Source organism: Notolepis coatsorum (genome assembly GCF_963971535.1).
Source record: "Notolepis coatsorum genome assembly, chromosome: 3".
Lineage (NCBI taxonomy): Eukaryota > Metazoa > Chordata > Actinopteri > Aulopiformes > Paralepididae > Notolepis > Notolepis coatsorum.
This window is the reverse complement of record NC_140167.1, coordinates 73,037,648-73,057,334: the sequence shown is the minus strand read 5'-3', so window position 1 is coordinate 73,057,334 and position 19,687 is coordinate 73,037,648. Positions and strand designations below refer to the sequence as shown.

The following is a 19,687-nucleotide window of genomic DNA, read 5'->3' as shown; positions in this document are numbered from 1 at the left end:
ACAAAGTTACAACCATAATCAAATAAACAAAGTATACCTTGTTGCGCTCTCCAAGGAATGTAAACGAAAAGGTCCTTTCTTCCGTTTAAAACACACAATCAATACATGATACAAAAGGATAAAAGTCGCGACGCACAGGAATACAAAGGCGAAACGAAGACGCACCAAACGTTCCTGCTGCCGACCGACTACATCACTTCACAGGTGCTTCCAGCTGTCCTGATTAACGGTGCGCCAATAGGGACAGATTTATATAGACATACGGGTATCGAACTCGGGTAAAATCCCACACGTCATTTCAAGGCGTACATACAACATCAATATTATTTAGTAAACAGCAAAGGATATTGTCTAGACATATTTAATCTCAAGTGGTCCATTATAGTAATGCATGTCCCCTTTAAGAACATGATGGCGCACACCAGTCTGCCCTACTTACGACTGCCTTTCCGCACTCGTAAATCCTGCTCTTAGCTACGAGTGAATCCCATAGAAGGAACCGTTTGTGAATGCCAAAATCGGCCTGAAAAGGTCGTAAGTGGAGTTACGATGAAATATGCCCGTGACTTTTCTCTGAAGTCCATTGATGAATGAGGACCACTGTCTAGAAACGAGACAGTCCAACAAGTAAGAACATCGCCAGTGGAAAAACAGTCTCTCGCAGAACAAGTGCAGTCGGGACGTTCGTTGCAAAAGATTTGTAGTCCTTTTCGGTGGTTAGTGATAACTGTGGATCCGCCCTCTCGTACATCTTTACCTCCCATGTATGAAAGTCATACAAGCGCTCACTCGGCAGTGGAACTGACAGTGGCTGAGTGGAAGTTGGAGTCCAAACATGACACTCTCAGTAACCCAGTAAATATTGTGACATAAATATAAATAATATTTCTATTTATATGTTTATTTATTTATATTGTACAATACGCCAGAAATGTGTCTGAAATGGAAACCTTTAAAGTTGTTTTTGCTAATAAATAAAAAAAGTTTGGGAATAAATACATTTTCTTTCTCCTCACGTACAAAATGTGTATCTTGGAGGCTACGGCTTATTAAATATTATGGTTCTACCAACAGAAGACAACTTTCTTTCTTGTAGTACAGTAGCATAATTCAAAATGTTTGAATTTCACCTTTTTTTATTAAACAAAACCATAACATTCCTTCAAATGACTGTGTTCACCTTTTTTCCTGCTGTGTCCTCTTTGTGTTTGTTCCCATGAAGAGCCAACCTGTCCCTGGTGAAGGAGTTGGGGGACCGTCCAGCCCAGGGAAGGACCTACGGTAACCTGGGTAACACTTACTATCTGCTCGGTGACTTCCAAAATGCCGTGGAGGGCCACGAAAAGGTAGGAGAAGCCAAGGTCTGACACACATGTGACATGTAACCTCTACTCTACATGTAACATATAACCTCTACTCTACATGTAACATGTAACCTCTACTCTACATGTAACATGTAACCTCTACTCTACATGTAACCTCTACTCTACATGTAACCAGTGTTGTCAGAAATATCGATACATATCGATACTGAATATTTAAAACCGTTTCGATACTCATTTCCCGAAATATCGATACTTTCTGCAGTATCGATACCAGCTGGCTTGCTCGCAGTGTTCTACCGCAAGTTGTTGACAGACAGACACACGCTGTTGCAGAGCACGCTTGCCCCTCCTCCTCCTCACAGACCTGTCTTCAGTTTGTAAACAAAGATTTGGCCCAGTGCAGAGCCTCCGCAACTTGTGCTTGTGGATAAAGAAAACAGCAGAAGTGCTGTTTGGAAGTACTTCGGGTTTGAAGTAAACGACGAAGGAAAAGCTAAAGCGTTGTTACAGAGCAGTGCCAACGATACAGCTATTAGCTAACGTTAGCTTATGCTAGCTAGCTGGCCTGGCCACCGTTATAATTACTTCATGGAAACGGAGTAACGTTAAGTCGAGTTCATACTAACTACACTAGTACACGTATGAACTCGACATAACGTTACCCCGTTTCCATGAAGTGTTTAAGTAGCAGCAATCTTGTTGAAAATGTAACGTTAATAAATGCTCCGAGTCCGAGCATAGCTCCGGAGAAATCTCTCTCTCTCTCTCTCTCTCTCTCTCTCTCTCTCGCCGCCATTTTAACCAAATAAAAAGCAGCAGCACTATTGCATAACTGAGTCATGTTTGCTATGTATTTCTTTCTTTATGAGAGTTTGTTTTACAGTTTTAGCATGTTTTATAGATGGCTAGGTTAAACAGGTTTTTGTTTTTAAGAGGGGTTTGATTTAGATTAGATAATTTAGTTATTTTTAAATGTCTGATCTAAAGATAAACAAATGGTTTTAAAGTGTTATATTTATCTTCTCTTATAGTACCAGATAGAAGGTGAGGAGAATCAACCAGCAACAAAAGCTAAATTTGTTAAAAAAATATATATATATATATAAATTTTTTTTTGTATCGAAAATGGTATCAAATATCGATACTTTTCAAGGTATCGTATCGAAGTCGAAATTCCAGTATCGTGACAACACTACATGTAACATGTAACCTCTACATGTAACATGTAACCTCTACTCTACATGTAACCTCTACTGTACATGTAACATGTAACCTCTACTCTACATGTAACCTCTACTCTACATGTAACATGTAACCTCTACTCTACATGTAACATGTAACCTCTACTCTACATGTAACCTCTACTCTACATGTGACATGTAACCTCTACTCTACATGTGACATGTAACCTCTACTCCACAGTGTACATGTAACCTCTACTCTACAGTGTACATGTAACCTCTACTCTACAGTTTACATGTAACCTCTACTCTACATGTGACATGTAACCTCTACTCTACATGTGACATGTAACCTCTACTCTACATGTAACTTCTACTCTACATGTGACATGTAACTTCTACTCTACATGTGACATGTAACCTCTACTCTACATGTGACATGTAACATTATCCCGGTACCAAAGAAACCCTCCCCAGCAGGTCTCAATGACTACAGACCGGTGGCACTCACCTCTGTGGCCATGAAATGTTTCGAGAGGCTGGTCAAGGATCACATTTGTGCCTCCCTCCCCAGTGATATGGACCCTATGCAATTTGCATACAGGCCAAACAGGTCCACTGACGATGCAGTCTCCCAAGTACTGCACAGCACCCTCTCTCACCTGGACCGTCAGAAGGGGGGCTATGTGAGACTGTTGTTCATTGACTACAGCTCAGCGTTCAACACCATAGTCCCCACCAGACTGGTGGACAAGCTGATCGAGCTGGGTCTGAGCTCCGCTCTGAGCTCCTGGGTACTGGACTTTCTGAGCGAAAGACCCCAGGCGGTCAGGGTGGGGGGTCAGACCTCCAACACCATCACCCTGAGCATCGGGTCCCCCCAGGGCTGTGTTCTGAGCCCCCTGCTGTACTCACTCTACACACACGACTGTGTGGCCAAGTTCAGCTCCAACTCCATAGTGAAGTTTGCAGACGACACGTGGTGGTGGGGCTGATCTCGGACAACGACGAGAAGGCCTACCGGGAGGAGGTTGAGGTACTGGAACGCTGGTGCCAGGACAACAGCCTGCTCCTGAACATTTGTAAAACCAAGGAGCTGATCGTGGATTATAGGAGAGGACAGCAGGAGACACACACACCACTGAGGATAAACGGGGCCACCGTGGACAGGGTGAGCAGCTTTAAGTACCTGGGGGTCCACATCTCAGAGGATCTGACATGGTCAACACACATAGACACAGTCGTAAAAAAGGCGAAGCAGCGCCTCTACCACCTGAGACAGTTAAGGAAGTTCAGAGTATCGGGGAAGATACTCCAGTCCTTCTACTCCGGAGCTGTAGAGAGCATCTTGACTGGAAACATCACTGCCTGGTATGGAAACAGCACGGCACAGGACAAGAAGGCCCTACAGAGAGTGGTGCGCTCTGCCGAGTGTACCATGGGTATTGCACTACCTCCCCTGCAGGTTCTATACAACAAGAGGTGCAAATCCAGAGCCTGCAGAATAATGAAAGACCCTCACCACCCCAATAACAGCCTGTTCCAGCTGCTGAGGTCAGGCAGACGCCTGCGAACACCAGCTACTAGGACAGAGAGGCTTCGGCTCAGCTTCTTCCCCCAGGCCATCAGAGCCTTGAACAATGAACACGGAGTGTCACAAAACACTGAACTCTCTCCACACACAAGCACACATTAGCACACACACGACACGCACGCTGTGCACGCTCGCACACTAGCAGCCACTTTAACATGAGCACACACACACTCATGCTGCACACGCCCACACTTAGGGCCACAAAGGAAAGGTCACTTTAAAAATAGTATAGTAACAGTGTATTGCACTACCAAAGGACCTGTATATCAAAGCAGGGTAGCCGGACCAGCACTCACAGGTTCAATGTTTTTTAATGGCAGCCTGAATAAAAAGCAGACATGTTTCGGACAATGTCCTTCTTCAGTGGTATGGCTAGCACTGGAAATACATTCAAGGTGATGGTTAAATACACCTGGCAGGTAATTGACACGGCAGGAAATGACATCACAACACAGGTGTGCCTGTGCAATATGACCAAATGAATGACTTATCAAAATAGAGTCCAATCATAATTTATACATATATATAGATATATCTATATCTAACACCAATCTATATTATAAACAATACAATACAAAACAAAACAAAATTACCAGAAACTTGATAACATATAACATGCCCATTAATTTATAGGGCTGATTGAGCCACTTTACGTAATTAATTAATTCGTTTCAAATTATCCTTTGGGCATCTTTGTGAAGCATGCCTCTAGCATGTCCTTCATGCTCTGTAAATAACTATGTACAAATACCGTGATGTCCCACTATGTTACCTGTTTATTGCACAATGTTGTTTATTGGATTCTATTATATGTTGTACTACTGTATTGCACATCGTTGCGGGCAAGACCACCCGCATTTCATTGTATACTTGTATGCCGTGACAAATAAAACTCTTGACTTGACTTGACATCTACTCTACAGTGTACATGTAACCTCTACTCTACATGTGACATGTAACCTCTACTCTACATGTGACATGTAACCTCTACTCTACATGTGACATGTAACCTCTACTCTATAGTGCACATGTAACATCTACTCTACAGTGTACATGTAACCTCTACTCTACAGTGTACATGTAACCTCTACTCTACAGTGTACATGTAACCTCTACTCTACAGTGTACATGTAACCTCTACTCTACATGTGACATGTAACCTCTACTCTACATGTGACATGTAACCTCTACTCTATATGTGACATGTAACCTCTACTCTACATGTGACATGTAACCTCTACTCTACATGTGATATGTAACCTCTACTCTACAGTGTACATGTAACCTCTACTCTACATGTGACATGTAACCTCTACTCTACATGTAACATGTAACCTCTACATGTAACATGTAACCTCTACTCTACATGTAACCTCTACTGTACATGTAACATGTAACCTCTACTCTACATGTAACCTCTACTCTACATGTAACATGTAACCTCTACTCTACATGTAACATGTAACCTCTACTCTACATGTAACCTCTACTCTACATGTGACATGTAACCTCTACTCTACATGTGACATGTAACCTCTACTCCACAGTGTACATGTAACCTCTACTCTACAGTGTACATGTAACCTCTACTCTACAGTTTACATGTAACCTCTACTCTACATGTGACATGTAACCTCTACTCTACATGTGACATGTAACCTCTACTCTACATGTAACTTCTACTCTACATGTGACATGTAACTTCTACTCTACATGTGACATGTAACCTCTACTCTACATGTGACATGTAACATTATCCCGGTACCAAAGAAACCCTCCCCAGCAGGTCTCAATGACTACAGACCGGTGGCACTCACCTCTGTGGCCATGAAATGTTTCGAGAGGCTGGTCAAGGATCACATTTGTGCCTCCCTCCCCAGTGATATGGACCCTATGCAATTTGCATACAGGCCAAACAGGTCCACTGACGATGCAGTCTCCCAAGTACTGCACAGCACCCTCTCTCACCTGGACCGTCAGAAGGGGGGCTATGTGAGACTGTTGTTCATTGACTACAGCTCAGCGTTCAACACCATAGTCCCCACCAGACTGGTGGACAAGCTGATCGAGCTGGGTCTGAGCTCCGCTCTGAGCTCCTGGGTACTGGACTTTCTGAGCGAAAGACCCCAGGCGGTCAGGGTGGGGGGTCAGACCTCCAACACCATCACCCTGAGCATCGGGTCCCCCCAGGGCTGTGTTCTGAGCCCCCTGCTGTACTCACTCTACACACACGACTGTGTGGCCAAGTTCAGCTCCAACTCCATAGTGAAGTTTGCAGACGACACGGTGGTGGTGGGGCTGATCTCGGACAACGACGAGAAGGCCTACCGGGAGGAGGTTGAGGTACTGGAACGCTGGTGCCAGGACAACAGCCTGCTCCTGAACATTTGTAAAACCAAGGAGCTGATCGTGGATTATAGGAGAGGACAGCAGGAGACACACACACCACTGAGGATAAACGGGGCCACCGTGGACAGGGTGAGCAGCTTTAAGTACCTGGGGGTCCACATCTCAGAGGATCTGACATGGTCAACACACATAGACACAGTCGTAAAAAAGGCGAAGCAGCGCCTCTACCACCTGAGACAGTTAAGGAAGTTCAGAGTATCGGGGAAGATACTCCAGTCCTTCTACTCCGGAGCTGTAGAGAGCATCTTGACTGGAAACATCACTGCCTGGTATGGAAACAGCACGGCACAGGACAAGAAGGCCCTACAGAGAGTGGTGCGCTCTGCCGAGTGTACCATGGGTATTGCACTACCTCCCCTGCAGGTTCTATACAACAAGAGGTGCAAATCCAGAGCCTGCAGAATAATGAAAGACCCTCACCACCCCAATAACAGCCTGTTCCAGCTGCTGAGGTCAGGCAGACGCCTGCGAACACCAGCTACTAGGACAGAGAGGCTTCGGCTCAGCTTCTTCCCCCAGGCCATCAGAGCCTTGAACAATGAACACGGAGTGTCACAAAACACTGAACTCTCTCCACACACAAGCACACATTAGCACACACACGACACGCACGCTGTGCACGCTCGCACACTAGCAGCCACTTTAACATGAGCACACACACTCATGCTGCACACGCCCACACTTAGGGCCACAAAGGAAAGGTCACTTTAAAAATAGTATAGTAACAGTGTATTGCACTACCAAAGGACCTGTATATCAAAGCAGGGTAGCCGGACCAGCACTCACAGGTTCAATGTTTTTTAATGGCAGCCTGAATAAAAAGCAGACATGTTTCGGACAATGTCCTTCTTCAGTGGTATGGCTAGCACTGGAAATACATTCAAGGTGATGGTTAAATACACCTGGCAGGTAATTGACACGGCAGGAAATGACATCACAACACAGGTGTGCCTGTGCAATATGACCAAATGAATGACTTATCAAAATAGAGTCCAATCATAATTTATACATATATATAGATATATCTATATCTAACACCAATCTATATTATAAACAATACAATACAAAACAAAACAAAATTACCAGAAACTTGATAACATATAACATGCCCATTAATTTATAGGGCTGATTGAGCCACTTTACGTAATTAATTAATTCGTTTCAAATTATCCTTTGGGCATCTTTGTGAAGCATGCCTCTAGCATGTCCTTCATGCTCTGTAAATAACTATGTACAAATACCGTGATGTCCCACTATGTTACCTGTTTATTGCACAATGTTGTTTATTGGATTCTATTATATGTTGTACTACTGTATTGCACATCGTTGCGGGCAAGACCACCCGCATTTCATTGTATACTTGTATGCCGTGACAAATAAAACTCTTGACTTGACTTGACATCTACTCTACAGTGTACATGTAACCTCTACTCTACATGTGACATGTAACCTCTACTCTACATGTGACATGTAACCTCTACTCTACATGTGACATGTAACCTCTACTCTATAGTGCACATGTAACATCTACTCTACAGTGTACATGTAACCTCTACTCTACAGTGTACATGTAACCTCTACTCTACAGTGTACATGTAACCTCTACTCTACAGTGTACATGTAACCTCTACTCTACATGTGACATGTAACCTCTACTCTACATGTGACATGTAACCTCTACTCTATATGTGACATGTAACCTCTACTCTACATGTGACATGTAACCTCTACTCTACATGTGATATGTAACCTCTACTCTACAGTGTACATGTAACCTCTACTCTACAGTGTACATGTAACCTCTACTCTACAGTGTACATGTAACATCTACTCCACAGTGTACACGTCTCCCTGCCAGTATTGTAACGAGCATGGATCGGTTTGTTTTGCTCGCCAGCGCCTCCTCATCGCCAAGGAGTTTGGGGATACTTCAGCCGAGCGGAGGGCCCACTGTAACCTAGGCAACGCTCACATCTTCCTAGGGCAGTTTGACGTAGCGTCTAGTCATTACAAGTAAGTGAAACATTGTCCAGAACTTCTTTGCTGCTGTGTGAAAAGCCTTTTTTTTCTCTCTCTCTCTCTCTCTCTCTCTCTCTCTCTCTCTCTCTCTGGGACCCTTCTCTCCTCACCTCAGGGGGTGAAGTGTGGTCGTGATTTACGAGTGCCACTGCTCTTGGTGGTTTGAAAGCATTGGGTTTGAGATGAGATGAGATGTTCCTTTTTATTAATCCCCTCTGGGGAAATGCAGGTGTCATAGCAGAACTTGGGTGGGGAGGTACAGGCAGAGCAATAGAAATGACGATAACATATCGATAATAAAATGATTACAGTAGAGGTAAAGAACAAGATAAAATATGAATACGAATTAAACAGCAAAACTGATGAAGGGGAGGATGAAGGGGAGAATTTTCCGCCATCGACTAAAAACACACTTCAATCAATATCTGAAATACAAATTTAAAACCACTAACCTTCGTACTGTCTTTTACTATTATGCACTTTGCTACTAAGTAATCTACTTTGTCTATTTTACCAAGTACTATTCTATACTACTATGCATTCAAGAATGTAGCACTCAAGTTTGACACTGTTTGACGAACAATGTTACTTAGCTGCCAGAGTTGTACCCTTCCTGCTGACTTGTTGTACAGAACTTCCAAAAGTCTCTTTTGGATGAAAGCATCAGCTACATGTAAATGTTCAGTGATTGTGACTCTGTGGTTCTCCCCCAGGAGGACTCTGCAGCTGGCCATGCTGCTGAAGGAGCGTGCGGTGGAGGCCCAGGCGTGCTACAGCCTAGGGAACACATACACCCTCCTCCAGGACTACGACAGAGCCATTCAGTTCCACCTCAAACACCTCTCCATAGCGCAAGACCTCAAAGACCGGTAGGCTTACCGAACGCGTGCGGTCATGTGACCCAGATATGTTAATGACTAGGGCTGCAACTAACGATTATTTTGGTAGTCGACTAATCTGTCAATTATTTTTTCGATTAGTCGACTAATCTAACGATTATTTCTGTCACACCCTCCAACTCTGCTTCCTGTGGGCGCGGCTCCTTTTCCGGGCTCTTAGCAGACTTCTTAGCTTAACACATTAACTGCCACAGAGTTTGCCCGTCTCATACCACTCTCTGCCACCACTCTAAGCCTATGGAGATGTTTACCTTCTTTGCAGGGCTATAACGTTTTAAATTGTATTGCTAAATTGACATTACTATGGCCCATTCAACATCGATTATCTATCGTTCAGGATGTAGGAACGTTATACTTTTTCATTCATAGATTCATACGAAAATACCGTCTATCAACTGCCGTTTGTTGCCAATACACGCTATATAAAAAATTTCAACTGTACATGATCCTAAACATTATGACTGATCATGCGCGGATGAACGGGGGGGGGGTCGTTTATAATTCCGTGATCGTCAGTAAATGCTTTATGTAGTATGGGTGATATATTGATCAGAGCAGTTTGCATTAATAATAATAAACAATCACGCTGAAAATGACGTCGGCGTCCTCTTACCGTTCGCCGATGAGACTGGAGGAAAAAGATCCCACTTATTTGACGTGGGTCGACTAGATCCATTTCCGGTTTGTATAATAATAATAAACGCCCAAATCATATCGATGATTGAGTTATGGCAGCGATCCATATGTACGGCTGTGTGTCTAGAGTCCCGCAACAATATGTGAGTGCTGCACGCATTTCCCCGGTACACGGAGATCACCAGAGATCCATTTCCGGTTGTAACTCGCCCGATCACCACCAGGCGGCAGTATTGAAGCGTTGCAGAGTTGTGCAGGCTCCCACTGTATCAGCCGAGGCTGGGTGAGGGCATTATGAATACCATGGCGAAAAAATGAAATATGATCTCAATAACGTTGTACGCCGTGGAATGGCAGAATTATCATGACCTTGAAACACGTTGTACAACGTTTTTGGCGCAGGATGTGTTAACATAACAGACCGACAGTAAGTTTGGGGGAACTAATGGGATAACTGGGGTTGCAACAAAAGTGCAACAAGGGCTAAAAACACAATGAAATAAAATAATAATAATAATAATAAATAACATATCCTTCTTAGCAGACTTCTTAGCTTAACATCCCAGAGAACTAATGGGATAACTGACTGGGGATGTTGTTTGCTCCTGACAAGAGTCTCAAAGTCTGGGGTGATGGTAGACAAAGCAACTCTGAGGTCATGCTCAATGTCCAATCTGTTCCTCTGCTTTGTCTTCAGCTGGACCAGAGCTGAGAAGCCACTTTCACAAAGATAGGTAGTGCAAAAAAAAAGAGAAATTTATAAATACATATATATATATATATTTTTTTTTTTACTACGACGCATCGACGCAAAAATTCGGCGTCGACGTGTTTTTATGATCGACGTCGTCGATTATGTCGACTAATCGTTGCAGCCCTATTAATGACCCATTAACCCTTTGAAACCAGCATGCCGGGCTGACATTATATTATTATCTTTCAGAGGCTGTATTTCTAAGCAAAGATAATGAGACTAGAGACCTTCAATACGATACCAACCATGTCCTGCTGGCTTACATGACAATTGGCTTAAAGGATAAGGGGAGTATAATTAGGGTGCAAGCCCCTGAAGGGCTCTGAACCCTATTGTGATAGTAGCTTCCTCAACATATATGCGTAACCTTTTCTGCAATTTTGCATGGTGATAGTCCAGAGAACGATATGTGATTAACAGCAAACCTCCTGGGGGCGCTATAACCAGCATTGAACATCGCTAATGAAAATGGTAGATCATGAGCCTCGTACAGTAGCAATGTGAAACTTCACACCTATATATATATATATATATGTCATATATAAAAGAGATATCATATTTAAAAAACAGACTGGGTTGGGGCTACGGCCTGCTTAACCCGTTCACTGCCACACAACAGAAGGTTAACCCTTTACTACTGTCGGTTGTGTGATAGTAAAGGGTTAACCTTCTGTCGTGTGGCAGTGAAAGGGTTAACCGGCTGTCGTGTGGCAGTGAAAGGGTTAACCTCTGTGAATTGTCACAGTGGAAGGGTTAACCGTTTTGGTAGTGCGGCGGTGAAAGGGTTAAAAACAGACTCATCATTGTCTAATACATGATTACTCTGTCCTCTGTTCCACTGTGTGTGTGTGTTTTCGTTAAACTATTGTGCAACCTTAAATTAATAACTTATTTGGAAGTTATCCTTGTGTTTGCTATTTTATGCAAACTATGTTTTTAAGTTGCAGGAAATTACAGCAAATGGATTTCTTTATTGCAAAATGTGGCCTCCTGGACCCAGACCAACCCCTAGTTACGACTCCGCACCATCTTGTACCCCCAACCCAGTCTGTACCCCAAACCCGGGTCGGTACCCCCAACCCAGGCAGAGTCAGTGCCATGTTCACCCCATCGAGCTACGCAAGACTACATGTTGCTTCATATTACAGATCTCTCTCTGGTCAACAGTCGTTAAAACTGTGATCATCCTCCCTTTGTACCATAAACTAGGGCCCCGTAGTGCTCACATGGGAACCTAGTCTAGATGTGGAAGCAGGCAATGTTAAAGGAAGCAGGAATATACAAGCTAGAAACCTAAGAACACATATAATGCTACTGCATTTTTGTTTTATCAACTCATATTTCCCATTCATTTTATGGAGTACAGTTCTTATGCCCCGACAAACACCACTACTGCCAACCAGTAGTGACAGTTTGTCTTCCTGTGTTCCTGTCTGCAGGGTCGGCGAGGGCAGAGCGTGCTGGAGTTTAGGAAATGCCTACACGGCCCTGGGGAACCACGAGCAGGCCATGCACTTTGCTGAGAAACATCTGGAGATCGCCAAGGAGGTGACTGTTTGTTTACCTCCTCCCCAGTGGAATGCAATCACTAGCTCTCATCTGGCCACTGCGCCCTCTGCCAGCTGTCTGAGGAACTACAGGAGCCTTGTGTGCATGGTGTTTACGTATTTCAGCTCCATTTCCCTGAAAACAATTGTGTTCAAATGTATTGTGGTGCTAAACATTTTGAAACATTTCCACAGGCATACAGTCTAGGTATTTATTGTTGATTTGCATCCCCATTAGCTGTCACCTAGACTACAGCTATTCTTCCTGGGGTCATCATAGAACAGAACAAAAACATACATGCATACATATACCTATATTACCAAAGATGTAACACTTTGATTGCCCAAGCTTAATTCCTTTTTACCTCCTTGAATGCCCAGGGCCACTTCAATGTTAACGTTAATATCGCCTAATCTATGTTTTAAATTATGGTCTAATCTGCCCGTCGCTTATCAAAGACTAATTTTCCAGTCAACATTGTCGTAGCAGATTGTTTTTTTTATTGCTTCATTTTCGTTTTCTAGCATTTAAAAAAATAAGACATTGCATGATAATCGCCTTTTACTGGAATATTCTAGAACGTTGTCATTGTTCGGCCTATTTATGAATCGTTTTCAAATAAACGCTAGATTATCGATAGTATACTGTATGTGTGCGCATGCACGCTTGTGCCGCGAGTTGATTATCCTAATACTGGTAACATAGATTCCTTACCTGAGATCAGATGGTATCCAAATGGATTATTCCAATTCCTGATCGCCATTCGAAAAAATCGATCTTTTTATTGATCCACCGAGTATAGTGTAAAAACACATAATCCCCGCTGCTCTGAAACTCCAGAGTGAAACTGGTCGACGGCGGTTGCATGAGTGAGAAGTAAAACGTGGATTCCGGATATTTCTTTCTCATTCATTTTCATTGAGTTCAATCCAAAAGGGTGAATTACCATCTGGGAGACGATAGGGGACGCTTTTTTCCACATCTGAGCGCCTGGAGTGGGTGATTTTCCAACGGTAGACTTGGTTGATGAAATATGATTTCAGATCGCTAATAAAATAAAAAAAACAAGAAAATACGAGAATTCTCGTGAGTGGGCATTCAACCCGTGGGGGGTAAACTCGAGAAAACTCGGGTTGGGCAATCAAAGTGTTAACAGGCACCCAGAAAAGTGGCAATTTTTAAACTTGGAACTTGAGGGCTGCTTACTTTTTTTGCAAAGCTTAGCTTTATACTGTATACTTATAGCACGTGCATGAGCCTGGTCTCTTTTGAAAGATAACATTATTTTTTTTTATTATTTTTTCCCCCTCCTTTTTCCTCCGATTTTCTCCCATCCCAATGTTAGTCGTTTTGCCAATTCCCAATCCCCTTCCTGGTCGCTGTGCACTTACCCCCCACAGTCGGTCTGGGAGAATGGAGGCTATCACGTGCTTCCTCCGACACACGTCTAGCCAATCAACCGCTTCTTTTCACCTGGCAGCGCGGATTCTCACTGAGAGGGCGTAGCGTGTGGAAGGATCACACTATCCCACTTAGATCCTATCCGCGCTTAGCAGGCGCCCCGACCGAACTGTAGGAGTCGCTGTTTACAACGACCCGGACCCACCCCGCCAGCTTCTCCCACCCTCTAATACTGCCAATTGTATTAGTGTGAACAGCCAGCCAAGCTGGTGACAACCCCGGAGCTGTGAGCTGGATTCGAACAGGCGAATCCTAGCGTCTCCGGGGTTGGTGACGATCGCAATCTCCGCTACGCCACCTGACCGCCGAAAGATAACATTCTGAAGTTACTAATGCAAAAAAGGAAAATCACTTTGTTTTAGTGCTAATGCAATGGAGTAACAGATGTCTGAACTTGAGTTGAACTTGAACTTGTGTACTCACATTTTTCTGTAGTAAGTAAGTAAATTGTATTTGTAATACTGTAGCACCTTTCACAGATAAAATCGCAAAGTGCTTCACAGAAGTAAAACATAGCAACAGTTACATAGAGATAAATGCACTACACATAAGACAATTCTGACACAACGTAAGCATAGGCATAACATAAGTAAATTAAATAACTAACTATGAATGCAACATAAATGTCAATCGTTCAAAAAAAAGATATACCGGTATATAAATAAATAAACAGAGTATACAACCAGGAATTAATTCAAATAAATTAAAAGCCTGTCTGAATAAAGTGGTTGCAATATAAAAAAAAAAGATAAGATGGAAAATACAGCGGACCCATCGCCTGAAATCTTATGTAGTACAGGTCCAAATTTGATAAAAATCCGTTCAGAAATGGGTCTTTGAGAGAGATCCGGGTAAACTGAAAAATAAAAAATAAAAAAAACTCTCCATGGCCATTCATTCTGAAGTGTGATTGACCTCTGGTTTTCGCTTGTCAACTGTCACCTAGATCCCTTATTTGCCCCCCCCCCCCCCCCCCCACGTGGGGTATCATTGGAAAGGTACACTCATTGGCTACAGCGCTGACCAATAGTTTTTGCCATCAGCGGATGATTGGCAGTTCTGGAGCGTCGGGAGTCCGGGGTGGACGTCTACTTTATGCGGTGCGTAAAAAGACGCTCGCCTGACAAATCGCCATGTAACTCGAGAACCAAGGCATGGATTTGGTCGAGTGAGGAGGCGTTCGAACGACAATAAATGGATCTTTAGAACAGTAAATTATGTGTTCGGTGAAAAATGCAGCCTGAGCCGCTAGACACTCGCAAAGTGCCGTGACATTGTGCGTTCCGCCCACGGGCACATCGGCCGGAATACGGTACCCCACCTGTTACTTAATTTTTTCCCTTTAGTTAATTAACAAACACTTTAAAAATCGAAAAGTAAAAGAGTCGAACAAAGAGAGAATAATCTCAGATAAAAAGTGATGTTAAGAAATACACACACACGCACAAACACACACATTTAAAATAAGAATAATAATAAAAAATAAATGTCGAATCAAACACTAGAAAATAAGAAGAGAGAAATAAACAACTTAAAATCAAGACTCAAGAATCAAACAATAATACAGAAAAAGAAAATAATGGACACTATAATTCAGACAGACTGTAAAACAAGAGCCAGACTATTCCTTAATTATCCATCCCTGTAGTTGTTTTTTAACCCCAATGCAACAGCTAATGTCCCGTTGCCAAGCGTAACACACCACTCCTTGGTGCTGTCGGCACCCCGTTACAAAGGAGCGCTGCCTCGGGTTCAGCATGGCGAGTGTTTAGTACAGACGGGACCATCAGAGGAAAATTATATCAGAATCAGATGGCAAAGTAAAACGTGAGAAGCACATGCCGGCGAAGGTGAATGTCATGGTCCTCTATCAATAACAGTGACCGTCTGCCAACTCCTTCTTCTGCACAGGCATTTCCTCTAGGCTATTTGTGCGTGAAGATATTTCCTTCTCAAACTGTGTGAGATGAATAAACACACCATCCCCATTGTCCGAACTACTGAGGTCCCACCTAGTGCCTTATTGTAAAAACTAACGTATTGTCAGGAGAATGGGCATTGTGTGGTAATGGCAGTGTTTCAGTTGGATTTCATGGCATCACTTGTTTTCTGGCCAGGTGGACAGGAATGCAGAAACGCACATTGTTCAGGGTATCTGTGGGATATTAGAAAGTCTTAAATAAAATTTGCACAGGTATTAGAATTTGAGGGGGGGGGGGGGGCAGTCCGGCTGTCAGAAGATGAAATTATATAAAATATATGAAATGTATAAGTGGTTTTCAGGGTTCGCACAAAGTCCTTGAAGTGCTTAAAGTGCTTGATTTTATAAAATAAATGTCTCACGCGCTCCAACTGCTTTTCCTCATTTCTTCTTCGCGTGTGACGCTATAGCTGGCTCTAGCTGGCAAGCAGGCCAAGAAGATGCTTTAAAAAAAATGACATTTAAAAGTGAATTGTATCCTTCAAGTGACATCCTTGAAAACGAAAAAATAGTGCTTGGAAAATTACTTAAAAGTCCTTGAATTTAATTTTGCAATGTCTGTGGGAACCCTGGGTTTTTGCGGGGCTACCGGGAGCTTGGTGCGTCTGGTGAGAGCTTGTATGGAACATGCAATAATTCAAATTGGCACGCAAGTACAGCCACCAGTTCACCCACTGTGCTAGTATGGTCGTGGAATTGGTGGTTATGTGCACCACCGAGGCCATGCATCAGCTTCATACCGTCTTCTGTCCGTGGTCTGTCAACGTGGTCTAGACGTTGAGTTCATTGCTGGGTTAAGTATTTCTATTCACATATATGCTTACTACATATATCTATTCTATTCACATATATGCTTACCACATGTATCTATTGCTATGTCCGCCCATCACAATCACATGAACCGTCTAACACCTGTCCTGTCTCCCTGTGAGTGGCTGTCTCATGGTGATGACCGGAGTGGTGGACGTGATGATGACCAGGAGGATGCGACCCTCTCTACCCCGCCCCCAGGCCTCAATCAGCTCCATTTTCAATCTTTCAAAATGTTCAGTTGCTATTGCATGCATTTATTTGTGTTTCATTACACGTATATGTACATGCTTACCAACTGTTTCACCTGTTTTGCAACACTACTATCACCGACATCTAAGAAGGGAGATCCCCCCTTGAACGGCCCTTCTAAGGTTTCTTTTTTCCACATTGCCTGTGGTGCATTTTTTCCTATTGCTAGGTTTTAGTGAGTTTTTCCTTACCTTCACATGGGGTATGTCTGGGAGTGTTGCATTCATTTATTTTATTTATTTAAAATTGTTTGGACTTCATGGTGTTTTTGTTCTTGATTTATTGTGATGTTTCTTCTTGACTTGTTTAAAGAAGACATGTCCGGCCCATGGGGACATTAATGTGTGTTGTCGGGCCTTACAAATAAATTTGATTTGATTTTGAAATCGGTATTACATTTTGCAAGTGGTATTAAAAAAAGTCTTAAATTTTACTCAATGATGAGATACTATTAATTAACACACAGGGGCACTACCATCCATTTCAACCAAACCTAACCGCTTAACGTTAAAGACCGTTAACTCGTTGTAGTCTTATCACTCTGACAAGTTGAACAGTGAGAACATTCTTTGCAGTTTGGACCCATTTTTTTTTTTTTGTGATCAATTTTTAATTTTATTTTTATTTTTCAAACATGAAACATCACAACTCACAACACAATAATAACAATAATACGTAAAAGACATCCAAAACATAAACTAACCAAAATGATCAGACAATAAATTAGACAGAATATAATATACATTTGCATACATATCTAGTTCAAATAAGCTGTCACAAAGTATAAGGCTTCCTGAGCCCCCTCCATCCCCAGGCCCGGCAGCTGCGAACCCCAACCCCGAAGGACCCGAAGTCCGGCGCCCCCACGGGCCAAAGCACCACGCCACTTTAATGCTTCAACCCGCAGAGACCCCCCAACCACGGCCCCCCCCAGTCGGAGCCCACGGCCACCAGACCCACAGCCAAAGGGGGTCCCGAAAATATACATCATTAAAATTACAAGAGAAGAGAAAAAATTATAATAACAATAATAATAACAAAAAATAAATAAAAAATAAAAAACACAAGTGGACAATGGCACTCGCTCACCCTGCTCCCCCCCCCACTCACCCCCGGACCTCAATGTGGGTTAAATACATTATATACAATAGATTATCTAGCAAATGAACGTTATATGCGCTCTTTAAGCTTTGTAACCGCTGCCAACCAGATAGCAATATTGGCTTCGTTAACCCCTAAAACTCGTGCAGTGGATATCTCCAGATATAACGCATCAAGATAGGTGAGAATCCATACCTTCGGACATAACTTATCTGGTTGTATCCAGCGTGAAGCAATCAGCTTTTTGGCAGCCGTAAGGCCGGCCAAAATGAGTCTCTTTACATGTACCGACGTCGGCAATTGAGAAACATCATTTAACAATAATACAGAAGGCAAGGTTGGTATGGTCAAAGCGAAAATCTCTGATAGCTGAGAGGTAACGTTTTCCCAGAAGACCTCAACAGGAGGGCATTCCCAGTACATATGCATATATGTTCCAATGGCACCGTTTGGACACAAGGTACATCGAGAGTCAGGTCTGAGGCCCATTAGGTTCAATCGCCTGGGGGTCAAATAAGTCCTATGAACAAAATTTAGATGAATCTGTTGGTGATCTGGGTTGCGTGATGATAGCCTAACATTTTCCCAGACTGCATCCCAATCAAAATCTATATCCAACTCAGGGATATCCTTTCTCCAAATCGTGTCTAGGGGCAGGTCCTTATATGAGGACATAAGTAAGTGCCGATAAAAGTCAGAGACGAAGCCTCTCGATGTCTCCCTGTCATAAAATAATTTGTGAAATCGGTGTCGCTCTAGTGGGATGTCCCATGGAACGCCATGAGCCTTCAGAGCTGCTCTCATTTGTAAATAAAAGAAAAAGGAGGTTCTGGGGAGATCATATCCGTCGGATAGATCCTGGAAAGAGCGGAGACCAGAGTTATCGAAGATATCCCCCAATGTATGGATGCCTTTATTTTCCCATCTAGGGTACCTAATAGGTTGCCGTCCAATAAGAAGTAAATTGTTATTAAATATAGGGGAGTGCGTGTGCCATTTATGGCGGTTAGTGCACGCTTTCTGGGTGTCACGCCAAATCTGGATCACATGTGTGATAAGAGGGCCAAATCGTAATTTGCATTGCTTAATTGAAATGTTGGTATACACAATATCCTGAAGTCTATAAGGGGTCACTATCTGCTCCTCCAATGGTTGCCAGGACACGGCTGCATGAGCGTCAAACCAAGTGATGAGAGGTCTCAAAGAGTAAGCTTGAAAATAATATTTGAAGTCTGGAAATGCTAAACCCCCGTCGAGTTTACTCCTCTGTGCAGTGGATCTCTTTAAGCGTGGGCGTTTGTTGTTCCAGATGAATTTATATGCAGCAGAGTGCAGTTTTTGCCAGTAACCAACAGGAGGAGATAACGGCAACATGGAGCTGATAAAGTTAATCCTGGGTAAAACATTCATCTTAATTATTGAGGCTCGGGCCTGTAGAGTTTTTTTTAATTTGGACCACCTGTTAAAATCATTCGTAATCCTGTCACCCAAGCTGGAGTAGTTATACTTTACTGTCTGGTTAATAGTGGGGAAAATTTCAATCCCAAGACACTTAAAGTGCTCTACCATGAGTATGTTTGCTGGGAGGATGGTTGCCTTCGCAGTCTCATTGAGTGGAAGAAAGGCTGATTTTGGCCAGTTAATCTTAAATCCAGATAGACTGCCAAAATCATCTATTACCTGGAGAAGATGAGGTAGAGAGATGGCGGGGTTCTGC

The 19,687-nt window shown here is 43.0% G+C and overlaps 1 protein-coding gene across 1 annotated transcript in view; it reads left to right on the top strand.

The window, feature by feature from the left end:
• Nucleotides 1–19,687, top strand: part of LOC311224425 (G-protein-signaling modulator 2-like) — a 185,683-nt gene that overhangs the window by 103,690 nt on the left and 62,306 nt on the right. Inside the window, exons 5-8 of the mRNA XM_084309408.1 lie at nt 1,223–1,346; nt 8,407–8,522; nt 9,242–9,397; nt 12,257–12,365. Of these exons, the coding sequence (XP_084165534.1) occupies nt 1,223–1,346; nt 8,407–8,522; nt 9,242–9,397; nt 12,257–12,365 (505 nt within the window). The remainder of the gene's footprint in view (nt 1–1,222; nt 1,347–8,406; nt 8,523–9,241; nt 9,398–12,256; nt 12,366–19,687) is intronic.